The sequence below is a fragment of the Carassius carassius genome, unplaced genomic scaffold, assembly GCF_963082965.1.
Source record: "Carassius carassius unplaced genomic scaffold, fCarCar2.1 SCAFFOLD_58, whole genome shotgun sequence".
Taxonomy (NCBI): domain Eukaryota; kingdom Metazoa; phylum Chordata; class Actinopteri; order Cypriniformes; family Cyprinidae; genus Carassius; species Carassius carassius.
Window position 1 is genome coordinate 468070 of NW_026775030.1, and position 21784 is coordinate 489853.

Consider the following 21784-nt stretch of genomic DNA (forward strand, 5'->3'; position numbering starts at 1 on the left):
AGGTCAGATTTAGAAGCTGAGCTGAACCAGACATTTACTGAAGTGCAGAGGATGGATTCAATGACAGCAGAGTAGAACTGTTTCAGCAGCTCCTGTGGCAGGTTAAACCTCCACAGCTGATGAAGGAAGTACAACCTCTGCTGAACCTTTTTCACAATGGAGTCAATGTGAATGTCCCACTTCAGGTCCTGAGAGATGGTGGTGCCCAGGAACCTGAATGACTCCACTGCAGTCACAGTGCTGTTCATGATGGTGAGTGGTGGGAGAGCAGGGGGTTTTCTCCTGAAGTCCACGATCATCTCCACTGTTTAGAGCATGTTCAGCTCCAGGTTGTTGAGAGTGCACCAGACAGCCAGCTCTTTAACCTCCTGTCTGTAAGCAGACTCGTCACCATCCTGAATGAGGCCGATGAGTGTGGTGTCATCTGCAAACTTCAGGAGCTTGACAGAGGGGTCCTTAGACATGCAATCATTAGTGTACAGGGAGAAGAGCAGTGGGGAGAGAACGCAGCCCTGGGGAGCTCCGGTGCTCCCCATAAAGGACATGTAACAAATAACAAACCAGCAAACTTACACTCATTTAAATCCTTCTCTTCACTCTCTGAGGCAGAAGTCTCAAAACTCATCCTTTCTAATCACCCAACAACTTGCCCGCTTGATCCTATTCCATCTCATCTCCTTCAAGCCATTTCTCCTGCAGTTGTACCTGCACTCACTCACATCATCAACACATCCCTCCACACTGGTGTTTTTCCCTCATCATTTAGACAGGCACATATAACTCCACTACTTAAAAAACCCATCCTCAATCCATCTCTTTTAAAGAACTACAGACCAGTTTCCCTTCTTCCTTTCATTGTAAAAACACTTGAACGAGCTGTGTTCAACCAAGTCTCTACATTTCTCACACACAACAACCTCCTTGACAGCAACCAATCTGGCTTCAGAAGTGGACATTCAACTGAGATTGCCTTGCACTCAGTTGTTGAAGCTCTAAGACTGGCAAGAGCGGAATCCAAATCTTCAGTACTTATCCTGCTTAATCTGTCCGCTGCTTTTGACACGGTTAACCACCAGATCCTCCTATCAACCCTACTGGCAAAAGGCATCTCAGGAACCACACTTCAATGGTTTGTGTCTTACCTATCAGATAGGTCCTTCAAAGTATCTTGGAGAGGTGAGGTGTCCAAGTCACAACATCTAACTACTGGGGTGCCTCAGGGCTCAGTTCTTGGACCACTTCTCTTCTCTGTCTACATGGCATCATTAGGTTCGGTCATTCAGGAACATGGCTTTTCATTCCACTGCTATGCTGATGACACTCAACTCTACCTCTCATTCCATCCTGATGATCCGACGGTAGCTATTCGCATCTCAGCTTGTCTAACAGACATTTCTTCCTGGATGATGGACCAACACCTTCAACTCAACCTTGCCAAGACAGAACTGCTTGTGATTCCAGCAAACCCATCGTTTCATCACAATTTCACCATCAAGTTAGGCACATCAACCATAACTCCTTCAAAAACAGCTAGAAGCCTTGGAGTTATGATTGATGATCAGCTGACTTTCTCAGACCACATTGCTAAAACTGTCCGATCCTGCAGATTTGCTTTATTCAACATCAAGAAGATCAGATCCTTTCTTTCGGAACATGCTGCAAAACTCCTTGTTCAAGCTCTTGTTCTGTCCAGGCTGGACTATTGCAATGCTCTCTTGACAGGTCTTCCAGCCAATTCTATCAAACCTTTACAATTAATTCAGAACGCGGCAGCAAGATTATTTTTTAATGAGCCAAAAAGAATACATGTCACACCTCTGTTTATCAATTTGCACTGGCTTCCAACAGCTGCTTGCATAAAATTCAAGGCATTGATGTTTGCCTACAAAACTACCACTGGCTCTGCACCCATTTACCTAAATTTGTTACTTCAGACTTATGTGCCTCTAGAAGCTTGCATTCTGCAAGTGAACGTCGCTTGATTGTGCCATCCCAAAGAAGCACAAAGTCACTTTTCGGAATGACCTCCCCAACTCTATCCAGACAGCTGAGTCCTTAGCCATTTTCAAGAATCGGCTTAAAACACATCTCTTCCATCTTTATTTGACCCTCTAACTTTAACACTCACTATTCTAATTCTATTCTTTAAAAATATCTAACTACCTTTCTAATCTTTTTATATTCTATTTTCTTTTCATTATTTATGCAATTGTGTGTGTGTGTGTGTGTGTGTGTGTGTATGTGTATGTGTAAAAACCTCTAACACTAGCTTGCTCTATTCTTTTTTTTATTATATCTGTTTTCTTTATATTATATTATTTAAAATCCCATGCTAGGTGTACTGTGTTAACCTAACTGAGACTTGTTATAGCACTTATATATCATTGCTCTTTTTGTTGTTTTTGATTGCTTCCCCTGTCCTCATCTGTAAGTCGCTTTGGATAAAAGCATCTGCTAAATGAATAAATGTAAATGTAATGTAAATGAATAACAAAGTATGTGCATGTAAAAATTGCATGCTGTATTATTAAAGGATTTTTACATATAAATTAATACAAAAATATGTCTAATATGTGAGAATATTGACATTTTGCATATGTAGATCCATGTGTCCTTGCTCACTAAAATAGGCTACCACTTTTAATGCTCAAAAATGAAAAGTAAACCACCATTTCTCAAGGTTAAATAACACATAATTCATATTATATAAATAAAACTGCACACCTGTTAAATGTTTCAAATCTAAAATATGGTGTAATACTGTGCAGCTTAGAGTAAATATATGCACAGGCTCATAGGCTTGACATTTTATCCTGCTTGAATTCGTTCTAAGAAACGCACATAACTTAATAAGTAGGTCTACTAAAATTCCATCTGTTAATAATAAACATTTTAAATACAGTGTTTTTCTTTAATTTTCCCAGACTGCAGCTGTCAAATGTAACACATCGACGAGGCAAAGCTGATGGCTATTTGCGAAAATGTGTTTTGATGTGTTTGTTTGATGTAGCATCTGCTTAGGCTCGTGAACGATCATTTGGGCTTTATGTCTTAGAAATTTCTTTTAGCCTTTTGACATTTACACGTAAATTACAGAATCTGACCCCATAGTCTAAAGTTATATGGGTGTTAAATGGCCAATATTTACCCAGATTATCTGGAAGATGCTGAACAGATCAGGTCTTCCCATCCGACTTCAAACACATTCCAAGATAACTAGATAGGTCTTGATGCCAGGCACCAGCAAACTCACATTTTCACAATACACAACACAGACACATTAAAACGTTTGTTTATTTAGCTAATAATTAATCAGTTACAAATCTATCTGGTATATGCATATTGTCTGTATGTTTCCTTAGTTACCTTTAGTTACCTTAGTTATGTTTCCTTTTCCTCTAGTTACCACTGTTTATTTGCATTAGTTAAGCTCTAAATGCTAATATTTAGGTGTATGAATGTATCTCTGGTTTAATATTTTGTAGATGCCTTATTCTTGGTATCAAAATGATCTGCTTTTTATTTCTCAAACCATGATGTACTCTATGTGATCATGAAATGCATCATACTATTTGTACCATATTTTGGGTGAAACTACACCAAGTATTCAGTACAGTCATAAAGCATGCAAATAAGGTGTCAAGGGGACGAAGAAACACTTCCCCACTGAAACTATATGCCTTATTACTAGTCAATCTAACCAAATGGGTGTTACAGGGAAACCAGATAAAATCTACTCCACAAAGTGAGTTTTCTCTTAACTTGCGGTTCCCTGAAGATATCCGATCTTCTGGCAGTTTTCAGCAACTTTGTTGATTCATATCGGAGCAGTCAACCCATGGATGAAATTATGAAGCTTTTATTCCTGACAGGAATCTACGCATTATACATGCACCAGGACACTTAACACTTAATACAGTGGATACTCAACAACTACAGAACCAATGCAAGTAACTGCTTGTTAAATATTTAGATGCGCTTCTAGGCTTTGACCCCTTTTAATTAAGGTGATGTGATTCTTTGATGGTTCTTAACAGGTTGTGATTCGCTGATGAGTAAATACTACTAATATGCTTTGCTCTCTTGCATGCGAGCGCTACCTATCTGTACAGTGTACTCTCTCCTGCAGACGAACAAATCATTTTATTGTACTCTTAATGCTATAATGCTACAAGTAATTCCTGAAGACGATTATGATTAATAATAACACGTTATGATTAATTATGTTCATCTCACTTTGAGCTAATTTGCTACAGAAATGTTTGAGAATGCGGGCAAAATTTTAAACCTAGTTATGTGAGCAGACTCAGTAACCTTGGTGTTTCTTATGCATGTTTATTCAAACCAAGACCACTATCCAATGTGTGTTTTTGTGAATGAATGTGTATGATAAACAGAGCAAAATTAATCTTAGAATACTGCAGGTCAGTGTTGGCTTAATGACCAGGAGTCTTAAAATCTCAATCAAAATTGTTGCAACAACCGCATAAGTCCCATATATCTGGCAAAAAAACCCAGAGGCAGCGGGTATAAATAGTTTTATACTAAAGTTATCTGATCTTGGTCGAAAAAAATCCCCATTTCAGCCTTAAATGTGTGAGTCCTTTCTGACAAAGAAATGTCAGATTAGCGGCACAGATTAATAAGCAGGGCGAAGAATTCCCACTTGCAGTGATACTAAAACTGGGCGACAAAGAAATCTCATCACAGGATATTTAGTTTAAATGGTGATTTGAGCTACGCTCCTCATCCACCTGAGTTAAGGTTTTCTTGTAACCATCGCGTATCATTGTAGTCACTGAAGTGATGCAATTGAATAGTGAATTAATGGTTTAATTCTAGCCTAGCTAACTAGTAACTTGCCGTTGTCTGTGAAGGGAATGTGTTGTTTTGATATGCGATACGTCATAACTGTTGGCGCGTGAGTTTCCCATGCAGATTTAAAACAGTAAAAGTTCTGCTCCACTTGCAGGTGTTGTAAGCTTGCATAGGTCTCTTAGAAACATCTGATCCTGGAAGTTGAGAGCAGCCTCTTCTGGTTCAATCTGATAACAGCACCCACGACACAGACCCTTTTGTAAACAGGGTCTGTAGTGTGTATCCAAAGCTATCTTAACTGTTAGCATCAAGCTGTTAGCAACTGTTAGTTCAAGTGTGAACTACACCTCTCTCCCTCTAACTCCTGTTTTCACTTCTTTTTAATACTATAATCTTCTGTATAGACTCAGTTAGGTTGGCCATTCCCCACATACGTTGGTTCTATTTGTGAAATTTTTATTTTGACTTTATTCTACCTCTCTATGATTTCATTTTATTCATTAAGTTTTTAGCTTGAAGGTACAGATTCAGCTAAGTTGATTTTAATTAAATCTGATGTTTAATCAAATAGATGTGTTTATTTTTATTACTTCCTTTAGTTTCCTAAAGCTATTAGGACATTTTAATTTTACCTTTACCTTATTTTAATTATTTGACCATCACCATCTTCCCTCTTTGTATAAGATTACAGTAGTTCTAGCAGCTTTTGTTTTCTTAATGAAGTATACAGGTTGTTATTAGGCTAATCCCTGTTTCCTCTTTACACCACCTCAGTCCTCAGTGTCCGGCCTAATACATTGAAGTGCAGTTACTGTTCAACCTAATGTAGGCTCCTGAGCAGACTAGAAACACTTCCTATTGTTTCTGTTTATTACCTTGATGTGTTTGATGTGTCTCTACTAGCGCAGCTAACAGTCTCCCTAGGTTTTATGACCACGCTGCTTTACTTTAACAAGTGGTAACTGCTTAGTCATATCTCCTAAACTAAATAAGGAAAGCCCTTCCTTCTTCCTCTGTCTCTTTCTGATTTTATTTCAGTTTGTTTAGTTGATACCTTCATAGTGACTGAACCTGTCTGAACCACCAGAGAATACTTGGAGAATACTCCGCCTGTTTTACACCTGTGTCCAGATCATCCAGCCCTGCTACCCACCGTATTAGCCAGCAACCTGACTTAGCATTGCAACAAAGTCTGTTCACCACAAGGAATGCACTGAGGATGGGGTCAAGGCATCAAGAGCCACAACAAACAGAAGTGTCAAGGAATTTGGATACAGTTGTGGTATTCCTCTTGTTAAGCCACTCTTGTACCACAGACAACGTCAGAGGCATCTTACCTGGGCTAAGGAGAAGAAGAAATGGACTGTTGCCCTGTGGTCCAAAGTCCTTTTTTCAGATGATAGCAAGTTTTGTATTTCATTTGGAAACCAAGCTCCTAGAGTCTGGAGGAAGGGTGGATAAGCTCATAGCCCAATTTGCTTGAAATCCAGTGTTAAGTTTCCACAGTCTGTGATGATTTGGGGTACAACATCATATGCCGGTGTTGGTCCTTTGTGTTTTTTGAAAACCAAAGTCACTGCACCCATTTACCAAGAAATCTTGGTAAGGTATGCCCAAAATGCACCATGTGCTGGACACCACAGTACTATGAGACATTAAAAAAAAGAGCATGCCGGGTTGCTGTCAAGTCCAAACAGCAAACCCAAACCACAAAACGCCACTGCCCAGGGAGGAGATGTGGACACCTGACTAAGAGGCATTACGGATAGTCTCACCCACAAGACAACTGAACTGTTATTATTCTAAGTAATAGTCATGATTCGGAAGAGAATCCTGACACATGACTCAAGCCAGAATCACAACCTTGGGGAGCTAACCAAGGTCACCAGTTTCCTAAGAGGTGTCACAGGGACAAAGAAACACTTTTCCTCTGAAACTATACACCTTGTTACTGGTCAATCTAACCAAATAGGTGTTACAGGGAAACCAGATAAAACCTAATCCACACCCAAAAAGTGAATCTTCTCTTAACTTGCGGTTGACTGAAGATGCCCATCACCTTGGAAACCCTGTGACTCCCCTTCCAGGGGAGTCCGATCTTCTGGCAGTTTTCAGCAACTTTGTTGATTCACTTCGGAGCAGTCAACCCATGGATGAAATGATGAAGCTTTTACTCCTGACAGGAATCTATGCATTATACATGCACCGGGACACTTTACTCAACAACTACAGAACCAATGCAAGTTACAGCTTGTTAAATATTTAGATGTGCTTCAATAGACGATTAACACTGTCTGTCCTAAGGACGAACAAATCATTTTATTGTACTCTTAATTCTACTTTTACATTTAATCATTTAGCAGATGCTTTTATCCAAAGCGACTTACAAATGAGAACAATAGAAGCAATCAGACCAACGAGAGAACAACAACAGTATACAAGTGCCATGACAAGTCTCAGTTAGTCTAGAACACAACACATAGCTATGTTTTTTTTTTTTTTTTAAGAATAGAATAGACAAGAAAAGGTAAATGCCAGTATTAGTTGGTCAAGTGCTGGCCAAAAAGATGAGTCTTTTAGATGTTTTTTGAAAATGAGTAAAGACTCAGCTGTTCGAATTGAGATTGGGAGGTCATTCCACCAGCTGGGCACAGTCCAGGAAAAGGTCAGAGAGAGTAATTTTGAACCTCTTTGGGATGGCACCACAAGGCGCCGTTCACTTGCAGAATTCAAGCTTCTGGAGGGCACATAAGTTTAAACTAGTGAGTTTAGTTGTATTGGTGCAGAACCAGTGGTCATCTTGTAGGCAAGCATCAGTACCTTGAATCTGATGCGAGTGGCTACTGGTAGCCAGTGTAACCTGATGAGGAGAGGAGTAACGTGAGCTTTTTTTTTGGCTCATTGAAGGCAACCCTCACTGCTGAATTCTGGATCAGCTGCAGAGGCTTGATAGTACATGCAGGAAGGCCCACCAGGAGAGCATTACAATAGTCCATTCTGGAAAGAACAAGAGTTTGGAAAAGAAGTTGTGTGGCTTGCTCTGACAGGAAGGGTTTAATCTTCCTAATGTTGTATAAGGCAAATCTGCAGGACCGGGCCGAAGTAGCAATATGGTCTGTGGAGTTTAACTGATGATCGATCACAACTCCTAGGTTTCTGGCTGTCCTGGGAGGAGTTATGGTTGTTGAACCCAGCTGTATAGAGTAGTTGTGATGAAACGATGGGTTAGATGGAACCACAAGCAGTTCTGTCTTAGTAAGGTTGAGCTGAAGGTGATGGTCATTCATCCAACTAGAAATGTAGAAATGTAGAAATGCGAGCAGGTACAGTCAGTTCATCTGATTGGAATGAGATGTAGAGTTGAGTGTCATCAGCATAGGAGTGATAGGAAAAGCCATGCTTCTGAATGACAGATCCTAATGACGTCATGTAGATGGAGAAGAAAAGTGGCCCAAGCACTGAGCCTTGAGGATCCCCAGTAGCAACAAGTTGTGACTTAGAAACCTCACTCCTCCAAGACATCCGGAAGGATATATATAGGACCTATAGCTTTAATGCTACAAGTAAATCATGAAGATGAATATGATTAATAATAACCCGTTATGATTAATTATGTTCATCTCACTTTGAGCTAATTTGCTACATTGATAAATTGTGGTTAAAGCACCAAATTAATTTTGCAGACATGGTTGTGGTGGCGCTCGTGGCAGTAGAAAGCACACTCTGGTTGGCCACCTACTTACTTTATGTGCAATATGTTACTGTCAAAACTTGAATGTAGACTAGAGATGTAAGAGAATGTAAGACTAGATGCTGATGCAGAAATGGACATACATAATTCAGCTGAACCTCATAACTGATCTAGACAGGTGGTGCTTGGGTAGGTGGTGGGTTTCAGAGGAACTTTGAACCACGCAGGACACTACACCAAATTATTGACTGCTGTTACAGCAGAGGTTAATCAGCTGCTATGTAGCAGCAGCAAGAGTTCTTACTAGAACCAGGAAGTATGACCATATTAGCCCGGTCCTGTCAACACTGCACTGGCTCCCTATCAAACATCGTATAGATTCTAAAATATTGCTTATTACTTATAAAGCCCTGAATGGTTTAGCACCTCAGTATTTGAATGAGCTCCTTTTACATTATAATCCTCTATGTCCGCTACGTTCTCAAAACTCAGGCAATTTGATAATACCTAGAATATCAAAATCAACTGCAGGCGGCAGATCCTTTTCCTATTTGGCGCCTAAACTCTGGAATAACCTACCTAACATTGTTCGGGAGGCAGACACACTCTTGCAGTTTAAATCTAGATTAAAGACCCGTCTCTTTAATATGGCATACACATAACATACTAATATGCTTTTATGATCCAAATACGTTAAAGGATTTTTAGACTGCATTAATTAGGTAAACCGGAACCGGAAACACTTCCCATAACACCCTATGTACTTGCTACATCATTAGAAGAATGGCATCTACGCTAATATTAGTCTGTTTCTCTCTTGTTCCGAGGTCACCGTAGCCACCAGATCCAGTCTGTGTCCAGATCAGAGGGTCACTGCAGTCACCCGGATCCAGTACGTATCCAGACCAGATGGTGGATCAGCACCTAGAAAGGACCTCTACATCCCTGAAAGACAGCGGAGACCAGGACAACTAGAGCCCTAGATACAGATCCCCTGTAAAGACCTTGTCTCAGAGGAGCACCAGGACAAGACCACAGGAAACAGATGATTCTTCTGCACAATCTGACTTTGCTGCAGCCTGGAATTGAACTACTGGTTTTGTCTGGTCAGAGGAGAACTGGCCCCCCAACTGAGCCTGGTTTCTCCCAAGGTTTTTTTCTCAATTCTGTCACCGATGGAGTTTCGGTTCCTTGCCGCTGTCGCCTCTGGCTTGCTTAGTTGGGGACACTTCATCTACAGCGATATCGTTGACTTGATTGCAAATAAATGCACAGACACTATTTAATTGAACAGAGATGACATCACTGAATCCAATGATGAACTGCCTTTAACTATCATTTTTGCATTATTGACACTGTTTTCCTAATGAATGTTGTTCAGTTGCTTTGAAGCAATGTATTTTGTTTAAAGCGCTATATAAATAAAGGTGACTTTGACTTTGACTATGTAGTATACAGTATACTTGCTAATAGGCTACATGTCAAGGAATGTCCAAGAACTTTCTCTTGACAAACATTTATTTTGTACTTTTTTGCAGTAATGTTAGCTTGTAATGTAGTATGTGCAAAATGCAACAGTTATTAAATAAATCTAATCCTCATCCAATGTTGCTCTCGGAATGCATTCATTTAGGATGTTCAGTCATGTCCATCTTTATGGAAATATCAAACATACTTTTCCAAACATTATGTAGTTTAGACTTTTTTTTTTTTTAGAAATTACAGTAAAACTGGAACTACACATATGTTGTATGCATACATTCACCTAGAAGACAAACCTCTACTACATTGTGTAACTGTGTATAAGACACAAAACGTATACATGTAATACATATTGTACATTTTACTGAATGTGGACATCTCAATCTCATCTTAATGACAAACCTTATGCTATCGCTCATTTAAAATGCTCCAAATTCATTACAATTTCAACCAGGTTAAGAACAAGTTCATGTGTGTACATATGTGTTGTGAATTAGGCAGAAATAAATTAGTTCTGCTATGGATATAAACACAAACTATCCAGGTAATTATTAATAAAAGAGCTAGTGTGAAGTGGTCCTGCCTGTGCCAACGTCTGTTCTTACCTCTTGCCATGAGAAGGCAGTTTCTGAGGGACGTTTCTCTTCTTGATGAGTTTGTCCACTGTGGTTGAGGGATGATGTTTAAAGAGACCAGGATATTTCTTATCCAGACACTGTTCCCTCCTTAATCAAGAACAAAGCAGCATTAGCACTTCACAGTGTTATAAATGAAGGTATCAGGAACTGATTTGACTGAATATTAATCATCGCCGAGTAACGTGACATGGAATATTGGGAGAACTTCCATGAATTAATTTTTTTTTTTTTTTCTTATATTAGTGTTATATTCAATTCTGTGTGATTCTATGTATGTATGTGCACTATGTCCATAGCATAGACTCATTTAGCCTATAAATAGACCAACGCACCAATAAAAACATGTTTTTTTAACAAATTAAATTAAGATAAATTTTAAATTAAGATGGGTATTTGGCAATAACGAAATTAAGATAAAGGCTCCGGATTTGCTTTGCCACTATCAGCTGACATTTAATAAAAGAATAATGACAACATTAGCGTAAATACTCTGTCCACATTGTGCATTTAAGACTCAATGAATATTTAGTTATCATTTGAAAAACCTTTAATCACAGTGATTAGGCTAATCCTACATGTTTTTGTGGAGGAAAATGATTGAATCCACTGTATATGGCTTCAGCGCGTTCCTGCGCTCACTGATGGTGTGTCATTATTCACTCATTATTCTTATTATAAACATGGTCAAAACCTTTCCACACCTCAGACTTTGCTTTAGTTGCAGGTGCAACTAAAACGTAATCGCCAGAGGCAAACCTCCATTTCACCGATTCAGCATAAATTTTCGCATCTTTCTTGCGATAATCGAAACACATCACATGACCACTCGTTACCTCGCAAACCGGAGCGCAAGCCCGAGCCCGACCGAGCCTCGTGTAAAATGATATAAAATAAGCCCGAACCCGAACCGAACCGAACCTGTCGGGTCCCATCGGGTCTTGTCGGGTTCATGCAGAGATCTTTAGCTCTACCTAGGTGTGTTATTTAAGAGCAATCTCTGCTTAGAAAGCCATGTTGCTAGCATTTGTAAAACTGTATTTTTCCATCTCAAAAATATATCTAAATTACGGCCTATGCTCTCAATGTCAAAAGCAGAAATGATAATCCATGCATTTATGACCTCAAGGTTAGATTATTGTAATGCTTTATTGGGTGGTTGTTCTACACGCTTAGTAAACAAACTACAGCTAGTCCAAAATGCAGCAGCAAGAGTTCTTACTAGAACCAGGAAGTATGACCATATTAGCCCGGTCCTGTCAACACTGCACTGGCTCCCTGTCAAACATTGTATAGATTATAAAATATTGCTTATTACTTATAAATCTCTGAATGGTTTAGCACCTCAGTATTTGAATGAGCTCCTTTTACATTATAATCCTCTACGTCCGCTACGTTCTCAAAACTCAGGCAATTTGATAATACCTAGAATATCAAAATCAACTGCGGGCGGCAGATCCTTTTCCTATTTGGCGCCTAAACTCTGGAATAACCTACTTAACATTGTTTGGGAGGCAGACACACTCTTGCAGTTTAAATCTAGATTAAAGACCCATCTCTTTAACCTGGCTTACACATAACATACTAATATGCTTTTAATATCCAAATCCGTTAAAGGATTTTTAGGCTGCATTAATTAAGTAAACCGGAACCGGAAACACTTCCCATAACAACCCTATGTACTTGCTACATCATTAGAAGAATGGCATCTACGCTAATATTTGTCTGTTTCTCTCTTGTTCCGAGGTCACCGTAGCCACCAGATCCAGTCTGTGTCCAGATCAGAGGGTGACTGCAGTCACCCGGATCCAGTACGTATCCAGACCAGATGGTGGATCAGCACCTAGAAAGGACCTCTACATCCCTGAAAGACAGCGGAGACCAGGACAACTAGAGCCCCAGATACAGATCCCCTGTAAAGACCTTGTCTCCTTGCCTCCTTGCCGCTGTCGCCTCTGGCTTGCTAAGTTGGGGTACTTCATCTACAGCGATATCGTTGACTTGATTGCAAATGATTGTAGAGGGTCGCCGTGATTTTGCCAAGTAAGACATGTTCCTGGATCAACATCTTTTGATGATCCTGGATCAACATTATTGTCCAAAAATATAAACTTAACCCAATCCCTGCCCCTAAACCTAACCCTACCCATACTTTATTCCTAAAATCAGTGGGAAATGATGACTGATTAACAAGAGTGTTGAAGCACCTGAAGAGGATTTTAATCCTCTGAAGTCGATTAACGCGGATATGCGTTATGAGGCATTTTCTCCTGATAACCCCGAAAAGAACTTAAATTACACTTTCAGTTTTAATCGTACAGATAAGAGCAATACATCAATCGAATCTGTAAAGGTTCTACTTTTTTTGTCTACAGACATAATAACAACAGAACTTTGTGCACTTATGATATAAAGATAACAACAAGGTGTGCTGTCTGCAGCCTTTTTCTGCGCTGATCTTCATTTACAAACTCGTCATTAAAATGAACTGTAACTTCATGAATACTCAACGAAAAGACATGTGAGATATATCTATAGAAAGCCTGACATGTCTACTTTTAAACCGAGCAAGTGCTACCGAAAAAAAATATTCTGTAATAAAGTAATACATATGAAAACAACACAATGTCCGTTTTTCAAGTCTCCCTTCATTATTTTCTAATGCGACCACGCCACCGCTCTGAACGCTCTATTCAGATTCATAATGTTTCGCTGAAGCGTGCGGCTTGAATACGCCACACAACAGAAGATAAAGCAGCCAGGCTGTTCTTCAAGTTCTTTTTATTTTACTGTTTGCTTCGCGATGAGAGGAATAAGATATAATTCACCCCAAAAAGATTTTTCAGGATTTGAGATTTGGATTTCCTCAGAAAAAATGAATGAAGCGCTTTATTCAACGGAGATCATAAACTTGAGTAAGTCTCTTTTTATTTATTTATATATTTGTACTAGTTTTCACATAACATGTAAACATTTTACTAGTTAGACTTTTTCCAAACTATAATTCCTGACTAAATGTATAATCAAGTGAAACATTATGAAGTTTCAATAACAATATACAATACTATACCATTCAAAAGCTTGATGTAAATAATATAAATGTAACAAATAAATGTAACTGTAACAAATGTAACACAATGCTGTTCTTCAATTTACCCCCCCTAAAAAACCTGAAAAGCTCTTTTCAACATTAATAATAATAATAACAATAATAATAATAATAATAATAATGATGATAATAATAACAATAAATGTTTTTTTTTTTTTTTGGTAGAAAATCAGATTGTTAAAAGGATTTCTGAAGGATTGTGTGACTGGAGTAATGATGCAAAAAAATCGGCTTTGAAAGTCAGATTTGATTGTTCCTTATAAACTGTTTAACTGCACTCGCAAGTGAATATTAAATTATGTTTTGGGATAATTAAATATATTATAAATAAACTACAAACATAAAATTATATAGATTTAGTTTTTCCTTACTTTCTTTCTTGTAACTCCTCCCTCTCAGTCACACTCCTGACTGAAAGGCTCTTTATGCAGCTCATTATGCAGCTCATTATGCGAGCCTTTGTCTTCTCAGGTGTAAATCACAAGGATATTCATGATAGTTGACGCCTACGGGCATATGACTTTTACAAACAATAAATGTCTTAGAACATTTAAATCAATATATTATTTTCTGTAAGTGAGTAAACAAGATGATTTTCACATAATTTAGAATTAATGTTGTACTTGGTGAAATCACGCTCACCGATGGTAGAGATACTATTTAAACTGAACTGAGCTGGATGATGACATAATTTAATACAATGATGAACTGCCTTCTTGCTTTATTGACACACTATTTTCCAATTTAATACTGTTCAGTTGCTTTGTTACAATCTGTATAGTTAATAGCGCTATATAAATAAAGGTGACTTGACTTGTAAAGTCAGATTCCTTGTGTGTGTGAACATACTTGGTAATAAAGCTCTTTCTGACTTCTGATAATAAACAAGACTTCAGTAAAAACTAGTGGCAAAGTCATGTAGTCTGTGACGGACAGATCATTAACAGCTGGTCTATGTGGTAATTACAGTCAGGACATGCAAATGTAGGTTTTGTTCATCGATCTCAAATGCGACTTATCATCTGATACATATAAGTAGTAGAATGATTACATGGCCGCTCACTTTTTTAAATTATGGGTAGGGTTAGGATTAGGGGCAGAGATTGGGTTAAGTCTATATTTTTAATAATAATGTTGATCCAGGATCAACAAAAGAAGTTGATCCAGGAACATGTCGTACTTGGCAAAATCACGACAACCATGACGAGTCACTGTAGTTGACTTCATCACTGCAGCCGAAAATACAGAAAACATTACTTTATCAATTAATTATTTTAATGTTAAGGCAGTCTTCTTGCTGTTTTTTCCATGAAGCATTCATTACCATTATTTGTACTGTGCGCTGTGTCCAGCTTCATTTCTGCTCATGAGCGCTGATAGATTAAAGGCTGAAATATTATGAATGCGATTAGTCGACTAATAGCTTAAAGGCACAATATGTAATTTTTCTGCTTTAAAAATAGCAGAAATCACTATATCTATGTTATATATATTTTTTAGTTGTGTACTTACATTATCCCGACAGTTTCCACGAACTTTCAAATCCGGAGAAATTATAGTTTAATTAGAAGACACGGCACGTTTCTTTATTTCCGTTTTGTCGCCCGTCTATGGCGTCATATAACCTTTGACCCCTCTGGTTTATCTAACTTCCTGCGGAACCCGGCGGAACGCCAAATACAAAGGTGAACAGAAGCAAAGAAGAGACGAAGAAGAAAAAGTAGTAGCTAGCCTTGATCGAGACTATTATATTTTATATTTATATTGTTTATATTCGTATTTATACCTCAATCAATAACTTAGTTATGGATCATGATTATGCTCTTCCCGCACGTTCTGTGAAGTGCAAACGTACGGGTGAAATAAATGACCTGAGAAGGTTTTGGGACGAAGAAGAAACAAGACACGGGTAAATATTGGAGTTGCATTTCCAAGATAGAGAGAGCTTCGTGACAAGCTGAAACTACAGAGAGATGCTTGCATTCTAATAAACAGGTATGCATCCATTCAGCTAACTATATCTATCCGTATATTTTGTGAAACGATGATGTCTTGTGTAAAACGCAGACGGACTAGCTCTCATGTAGAGTATAATGTAAATCCACATTTGTTCTATATCTAGCTGGATAAAGTAGCTTCAAATGCAGTTCACTATCTTGTTCGATATCATAGTATAAACGTAATTATAATTATTAACGAAAGGCGACCGTGTTTTTTTTAACATATATTACTACTAGCTAGATGGAATATTGATTTGATAGGGGTCTGATAATTCATATATCTCTCTGTTCGAAAAGACGTGATTGTCAAAATACTAAGTTAAAATGAGTGAGGAATGTGGGGAGCGACAGAGCGCGTGTTCCAATGACAACAACTCCCATGAGCCTACGCTCTTTCCCGACGTCATCAAAGTACGTCTTTTGTTATTATTTTGATTGAGTGACCCCTGGTGGCCAAAAATCCCATACTGTACGTTTAAAATTAACAACTACCAGTTGACCAGAAAAATCTTTAGTTGTCTTTCATTTTTGTTTGATTTTTTTGCTTATTTTTTAGATATTGATCAATTACTCCACCTACACCAATTAACAACCATATTTAAGACCATTCAAACACATGCTGCACCCAGCTCCACAATACAACTTTGGGTTCTTCTAGAACTCTTATGACTGAATTTTATTATCATTCCCTTTATTTTCTAATAGTTGTATTTCTGCATATGTGTGTAGCTAAGAAATGTTTAGTTATTGTCAGGCTGGAGGATTCACGCCTAAATGATGTATCTTAAACTGTCTTGTATGTTTAAGAGTCAATTTCAAGAATTGCCAATAAATGTAATGTTTTTAGAAGTGGTCCTGAATTAATTTTATTAAGATTTGTTTTTTTCACATTTTACTGTGGCTATTTTATTTTTTATTTTTCTGGAAATCATGACATGAAACGTACAGTTGACAGATTATCAGACGCTATTAAATTTCCACTAAGCATGTCTGCAAGATTCTGTTTTTGACAGATTGCTTTTTAAAGGCAACATCTGTACTTCCTCAACACACTGCATGTAGCAATAACAATACTAGAACTTTACTGGGTAACTTGAAAACTTGCATCCAACAAAAGTATCTACAGAAATGTAATTGTCTGCTGTGGAATAGTTCTTATATTAGTTTTTTTTTATAATAATTACAAAACAATAGTAATTACTAAATGGCTTAAAAGAAGTTTTATGTGTTTAGAAGTGTGTGTTTTACCTGAGCAGCTCTTTCTCTTTGAGCTCCAGCTGCAGCATCACAGCGTTGAGCTCCATGTACAGATTGTTGGCTCTCTCTAGCTTTCTCTCGTAGTGTTCTCTGATGTCAAGAGCATGCCTGTTAAAATGAGTCAGACAGACGTCATGCTCAGTAACGGACACAAGGTCACTCTGCAAATGCCAACTGCTTTATTTCTTCTCTCACTGTAAAAATAACTACACAAAGATTCACCTCATCAAACATTCAGCCTATGTCATAATAGCATGTTTCAGATTTCACACTTTATTTCACATTGTCCCAATGTTCTTATGCGTAATTACATGCAACTAACCCTAAACCAAGCCCTAATCCCAACCCTAAGAATACTCAGTGCTTAAATGTACATTAACTGTACACTGTAACAAGGACAGCTTAAACAAAGTGTTCTGTGCATGTGTCTGTGTCTGACCTGAGTTCCTCTCGTCGCCGGTTGATCAGCTCTTCATCCAGACGGTGAAGACACGTGCCCTCTGACTTGATCTTCTCAAAGTGTTGCTTGACCTCCTCACGCCACTCGGCCTGCTCTCACATACAGAGATCTCAAATCAGCATTAGTCATTGTCTTCTGCTTTAACAACACTGTTAAAAGGGCTAATGATGTGGCGCTCACTTTTCTCCTTTCTATGAATTTCTTCAAAAATGTCACTCAGTGACTCGAATGTAAGCCTGATGTAAAATGTTTTATATTATTAAAACATGAAGTCAACAATGTTTTAAAGAATAATAATAATAAAAAAAGATAATTTGGCATAGTAATATTTTTTTATATAAATTTAACTCAAAACTATCGATATCACATTTAAATAATAAAAAAATACACCAAATCCATGTGAAAAGAAGCATGCTTAAGTGTACTGAATGTGCTCTTGTAGTACTTCAAATTGTAAAAGTGTGTTGACAAGAAACTGTACTTTGAGTTAATATCATATTAATGAAATTAAAGACCACATATGTACATTTAAATATAGACACTTTCATGACTATGTTTGTTAGCACACTTAAGTACACTTTTAAAAAGTGCACATTGCAATAATGTCAAATTATATATATATATATATATATATATATATATTTTTTTTTTTTTTCTTTCTAGATATCAAGTGGGTCAGCTAGCCACTAATTAATTGTCATTGAAATTGTATCACAGCTATTTTTTGGAAATCACAGCATTAAATGTATAGTTAAATGATCAGACACTGTCAGAGAATGGTAAAACTGTGTTGAATGTATAATGCAATAATAGGGAAGTAGGCCTATTCACTATTAATTAAGAGATTAATTAAGACTATTAATTATATTCACTATTAATCAAGAGTTTGCCCTTATTAATAGTTAGTAAGGAAGTTATGTTTAGGAATATGGTCATGCAGAATAAGGCATATATTATTATACATGATAAAAAGCTAGTTAATAGTGAGAACTGGTCGTTAAAACAAAGTGTTACCACAATAATCTACAATTAAAGATTCATTAAAGATGAACTGAAGTGACCAAGAGCAGCGTGATCTGACCAAGCAAGTGTGTGCTGATCTCCAGTGTTGGGGAGTAACTAGTTACATGTAACGGCGTTACGTAGTTTAATTACAAAATTATTGTAACTGTAATTAGTTACAGTTACTACGAAAAAATGAGTAATTAAATTACAGTTACTTATGAAATTTTTAACGATTACAAAGGGGATTACATTTGAATATTTACACACATCCACATACTGATTTAACTGATTTTTTTCCCAAATTGCACTGACTATTCTGAGACATACCGCCCTAATAATTTCCGGGATGCGGAAACACAGTCTGGTTTGTAGAATCCAGTCATAAAAACGGAATGCCTAACGCGGACGCAATATGCCACATTTTGGATGACTAAATCAAAAGTAGGTCAGTACATTTGAATCAAAACATGACATCGACTAGCGTCTGTGAATAGAAAACCCCAAAAATGCAATATATGACTCCTGCACATTCTGCGTGTCTGTGGAAATCAGGCGCGGACTGGACACCGGGAGAACCGGGACAATTCCCGGTGGCCTGGCAGCCGATTTTGCCCCACTATTTAATATCATTATTGTATAATTGCCTGCCGAATGTACTAAAGCGATCATTTGCGAATCCTCCATTTGATAATTAAATCTCTAATAAGTCATGAAGTGTTAGTCATGACTCGCGCGCTCTCCGCGCCTCCGCCAAACGGTTTGGATCAGACTCAGAGTAATCAATGCGAGAGAGAGAGAGAGAGAGAGAGAGAGAGAGAGAGAGAGAGACAGAGAGAGAGAGAGAGAGAGAGAGAGAGAGAGAGAGAGACTTGACTTTTAAAACACTTTAATTATATAAATCAATACAAGTTTAACAGCAAATCCAAAAAAACATCAAAATAATTAAACCATTACCAATTAAAAACCAAACTGCCTGAATTACACACAGTCACCAAAGCTCCACCAACACCCCATTTCCATTCAAAATAAAGAACATTATTATTATGTTGATAGTAAGTATATTCAATCACCACTCTTGACTCTACTAGAGACTTAAACAGAGTTACTATATTCACATTTTCACCAGTATTTTTACACCGATGAGACTTTAAAATAACAACTTTAGCTTGTCCTATTAAAAAATTAGCAACTGTGCACTGTTGCTGCCAAGACCTTTTATATCTGCAACCCAAAATAAATAAACTGTTGGTGAATGTAAAACCCAATCTTACAATCATTTTTTCCAATACTGAAAATAGTGAGTTAAGTCTAAAACACTCACAAAACATATGAAAAACATTGTCAAGAGCATTACAAAAAGGACATACTGGTAAAACAGTCTCGTTAATTTTAGACACAAAGGAGTTTGTGGCTATAATACAATGTAGTATCCTCCACTGAATATCTCCACATCTCTTAGAGATAGGAGGCTTATACAGCAACCTCCATGATGGATAGATCTCATCTGAAAGAGAAAGGCACGACCTCCATTTTGTATCTGATCTATGCTTTAACTGGTCAAAATGTACAGTTTTGACACAAACATGGTATAACATTTTTTTCCCAATACAATGAAACACCATAGCATTATAACCTTTCAGCAATTTGGTCTGACTGTTATAATCAGATTCCCAGTCTTTGGGAACTACCCTGAACTCAAGAAAGGTCTGAGAAATAAAACCATTCATAAAAACATTATTAATAAAGGAAATGAAAGTCTGAGGGAAAGATGACTTAAGATCCCCAATTAATCTCTCCACAATTCTTACGGAATTTATTCCAACTTGATCCGCAATTGCATGTACAGTTCTCCATTGGCCATTGTTTAAATCAATCAAGTCCATGACTTTTGTTACCCCAGCCTTCAAAAACTGATTGACTAAAGATGACGACACATTTGTCGATAACTGAAAAAGAGGATTAAAAAAAAAGAGGTTCTGAAAAGCCATAATGCTCATCTTCATGTCTCAATATTTTAAAACAATTCCAAGATTTAATCACTCCTAAATAAAAACTGAAAGGTAAAGAATGCACGTTCTCCACCAATGTCTTCTGCATTAAGAACAACTGTTTATCAAGACCAAATCCTCCAATATTCTTGAGTATATATAAACCAAACCCACCCCAAGACAAAGGGTCTGGACTGTACAGAAGTTTTTGTAATGTTTGCAACCTCATTGCCAGGACTTTTGATTCCAAATGTATTAATCCCTGTCCTCCCTCTGCCACAGGAAGATAAAAGATACCTGGAGGAAGCCAATGGCAGCCATCCCAAAAAAATGTAACGAATGCTTTTTGAACTCCAGAAAGTAACTCCTTAGGGGGATCTAACACAGTAAATTTATGCCATAACATAGAAGCTGCTAAATTGTTAATAACCAGGCATCTCCCCCTAAAAGAGAGATGTGGAAGAATCCATCGCCACTTCTGAATTCTGAGAATTACCTTGTCCGCTAACCCTTCCCAGTTCTTTTCTGTATAGCTATTAGTACCGAAATATAAACCAAGGATTCTAAACCCATCTCTGGCCCATCTGCATTGCTGGGGCAGCTTAGGGGGTCCTGTAGCCTGCCAGTCGCCCAATAGCAAGGATGCACATTTCTCCCCTGCGTGCAGATGAAGCTTTTTGATATTTATTTAAGGAAGATATCAAACTTGTAACATCTTCTGAGCCTTTTATAACCACTGTTATATCATCAGCATATGCTGTAAATTTAACTGAACCTACACTGGGGTCACTAAGAATATTAAAACCACTTAGCTGCCTCCGAAGTGAGACTAATAAAGGCTCAATAGAAATAGCATACAGAAGTCCAGAGAGAGGACACCCTTGCCTTATTCCCCTGGACACAGAGAAAGGCCTGGTTAAAGACCCATTGATCTTCAACATACTAAAAACTTCATTATATAGCATTTTGATAAGAGATACAAAATAAGGACCAAAACCAAAAGCTTCCAGAGATTTAAATAAATACTGGTGATCAACCCTGTCAAACGCTTTTTCTTGATCCAATGAAAGCAAACCAATGTCTAAATTGTGCATTTTTGCCACTGTAATCATATCCCTCATCAAAAACAGGTTATCAAAAATTGTCCTTTTGGGGACACAAAATGTTTGGTCCATATGAATGACTGATGCCATATATTTCTTAAGCCTGTTAGTCAATGATTTGGATAAAATCTTAAAATCAACACATATCAGTGATACCGGCCGCCAGTTCCTCAAACACCCAAGATCCCCCTTTTTCGGAATTAATGTAAGAATTGCCCTTCGACAACTCAAAGGAA

The 21784-nt window shown here is 37.7% G+C and overlaps 1 protein-coding gene across 3 annotated transcripts in view; it reads right to left on the minus strand.

The window, feature by feature from the left end:
* Positions 1-21784, minus strand: part of LOC132134237 (mitogen-activated protein kinase kinase kinase 12-like) — a 72583-nt gene that overhangs the window by 13336 nt on the left and 37463 nt on the right. For all 3 annotated transcript variants that reach the window (XM_059547038.1, XM_059547039.1, XM_059547037.1), the window contains exons 8-10: positions 17432-17541; positions 16984-17100; positions 10597-10716 (exon numbers count right to left, since the gene is read on the minus strand). In XM_059547038.1, the coding sequence (XP_059403021.1) occupies positions 10597-10716; positions 16984-17100; positions 17432-17541 (347 nt within the window). The remainder of the gene's footprint in view (positions 1-10596; positions 10717-16983; positions 17101-17431; positions 17542-21784) is intronic.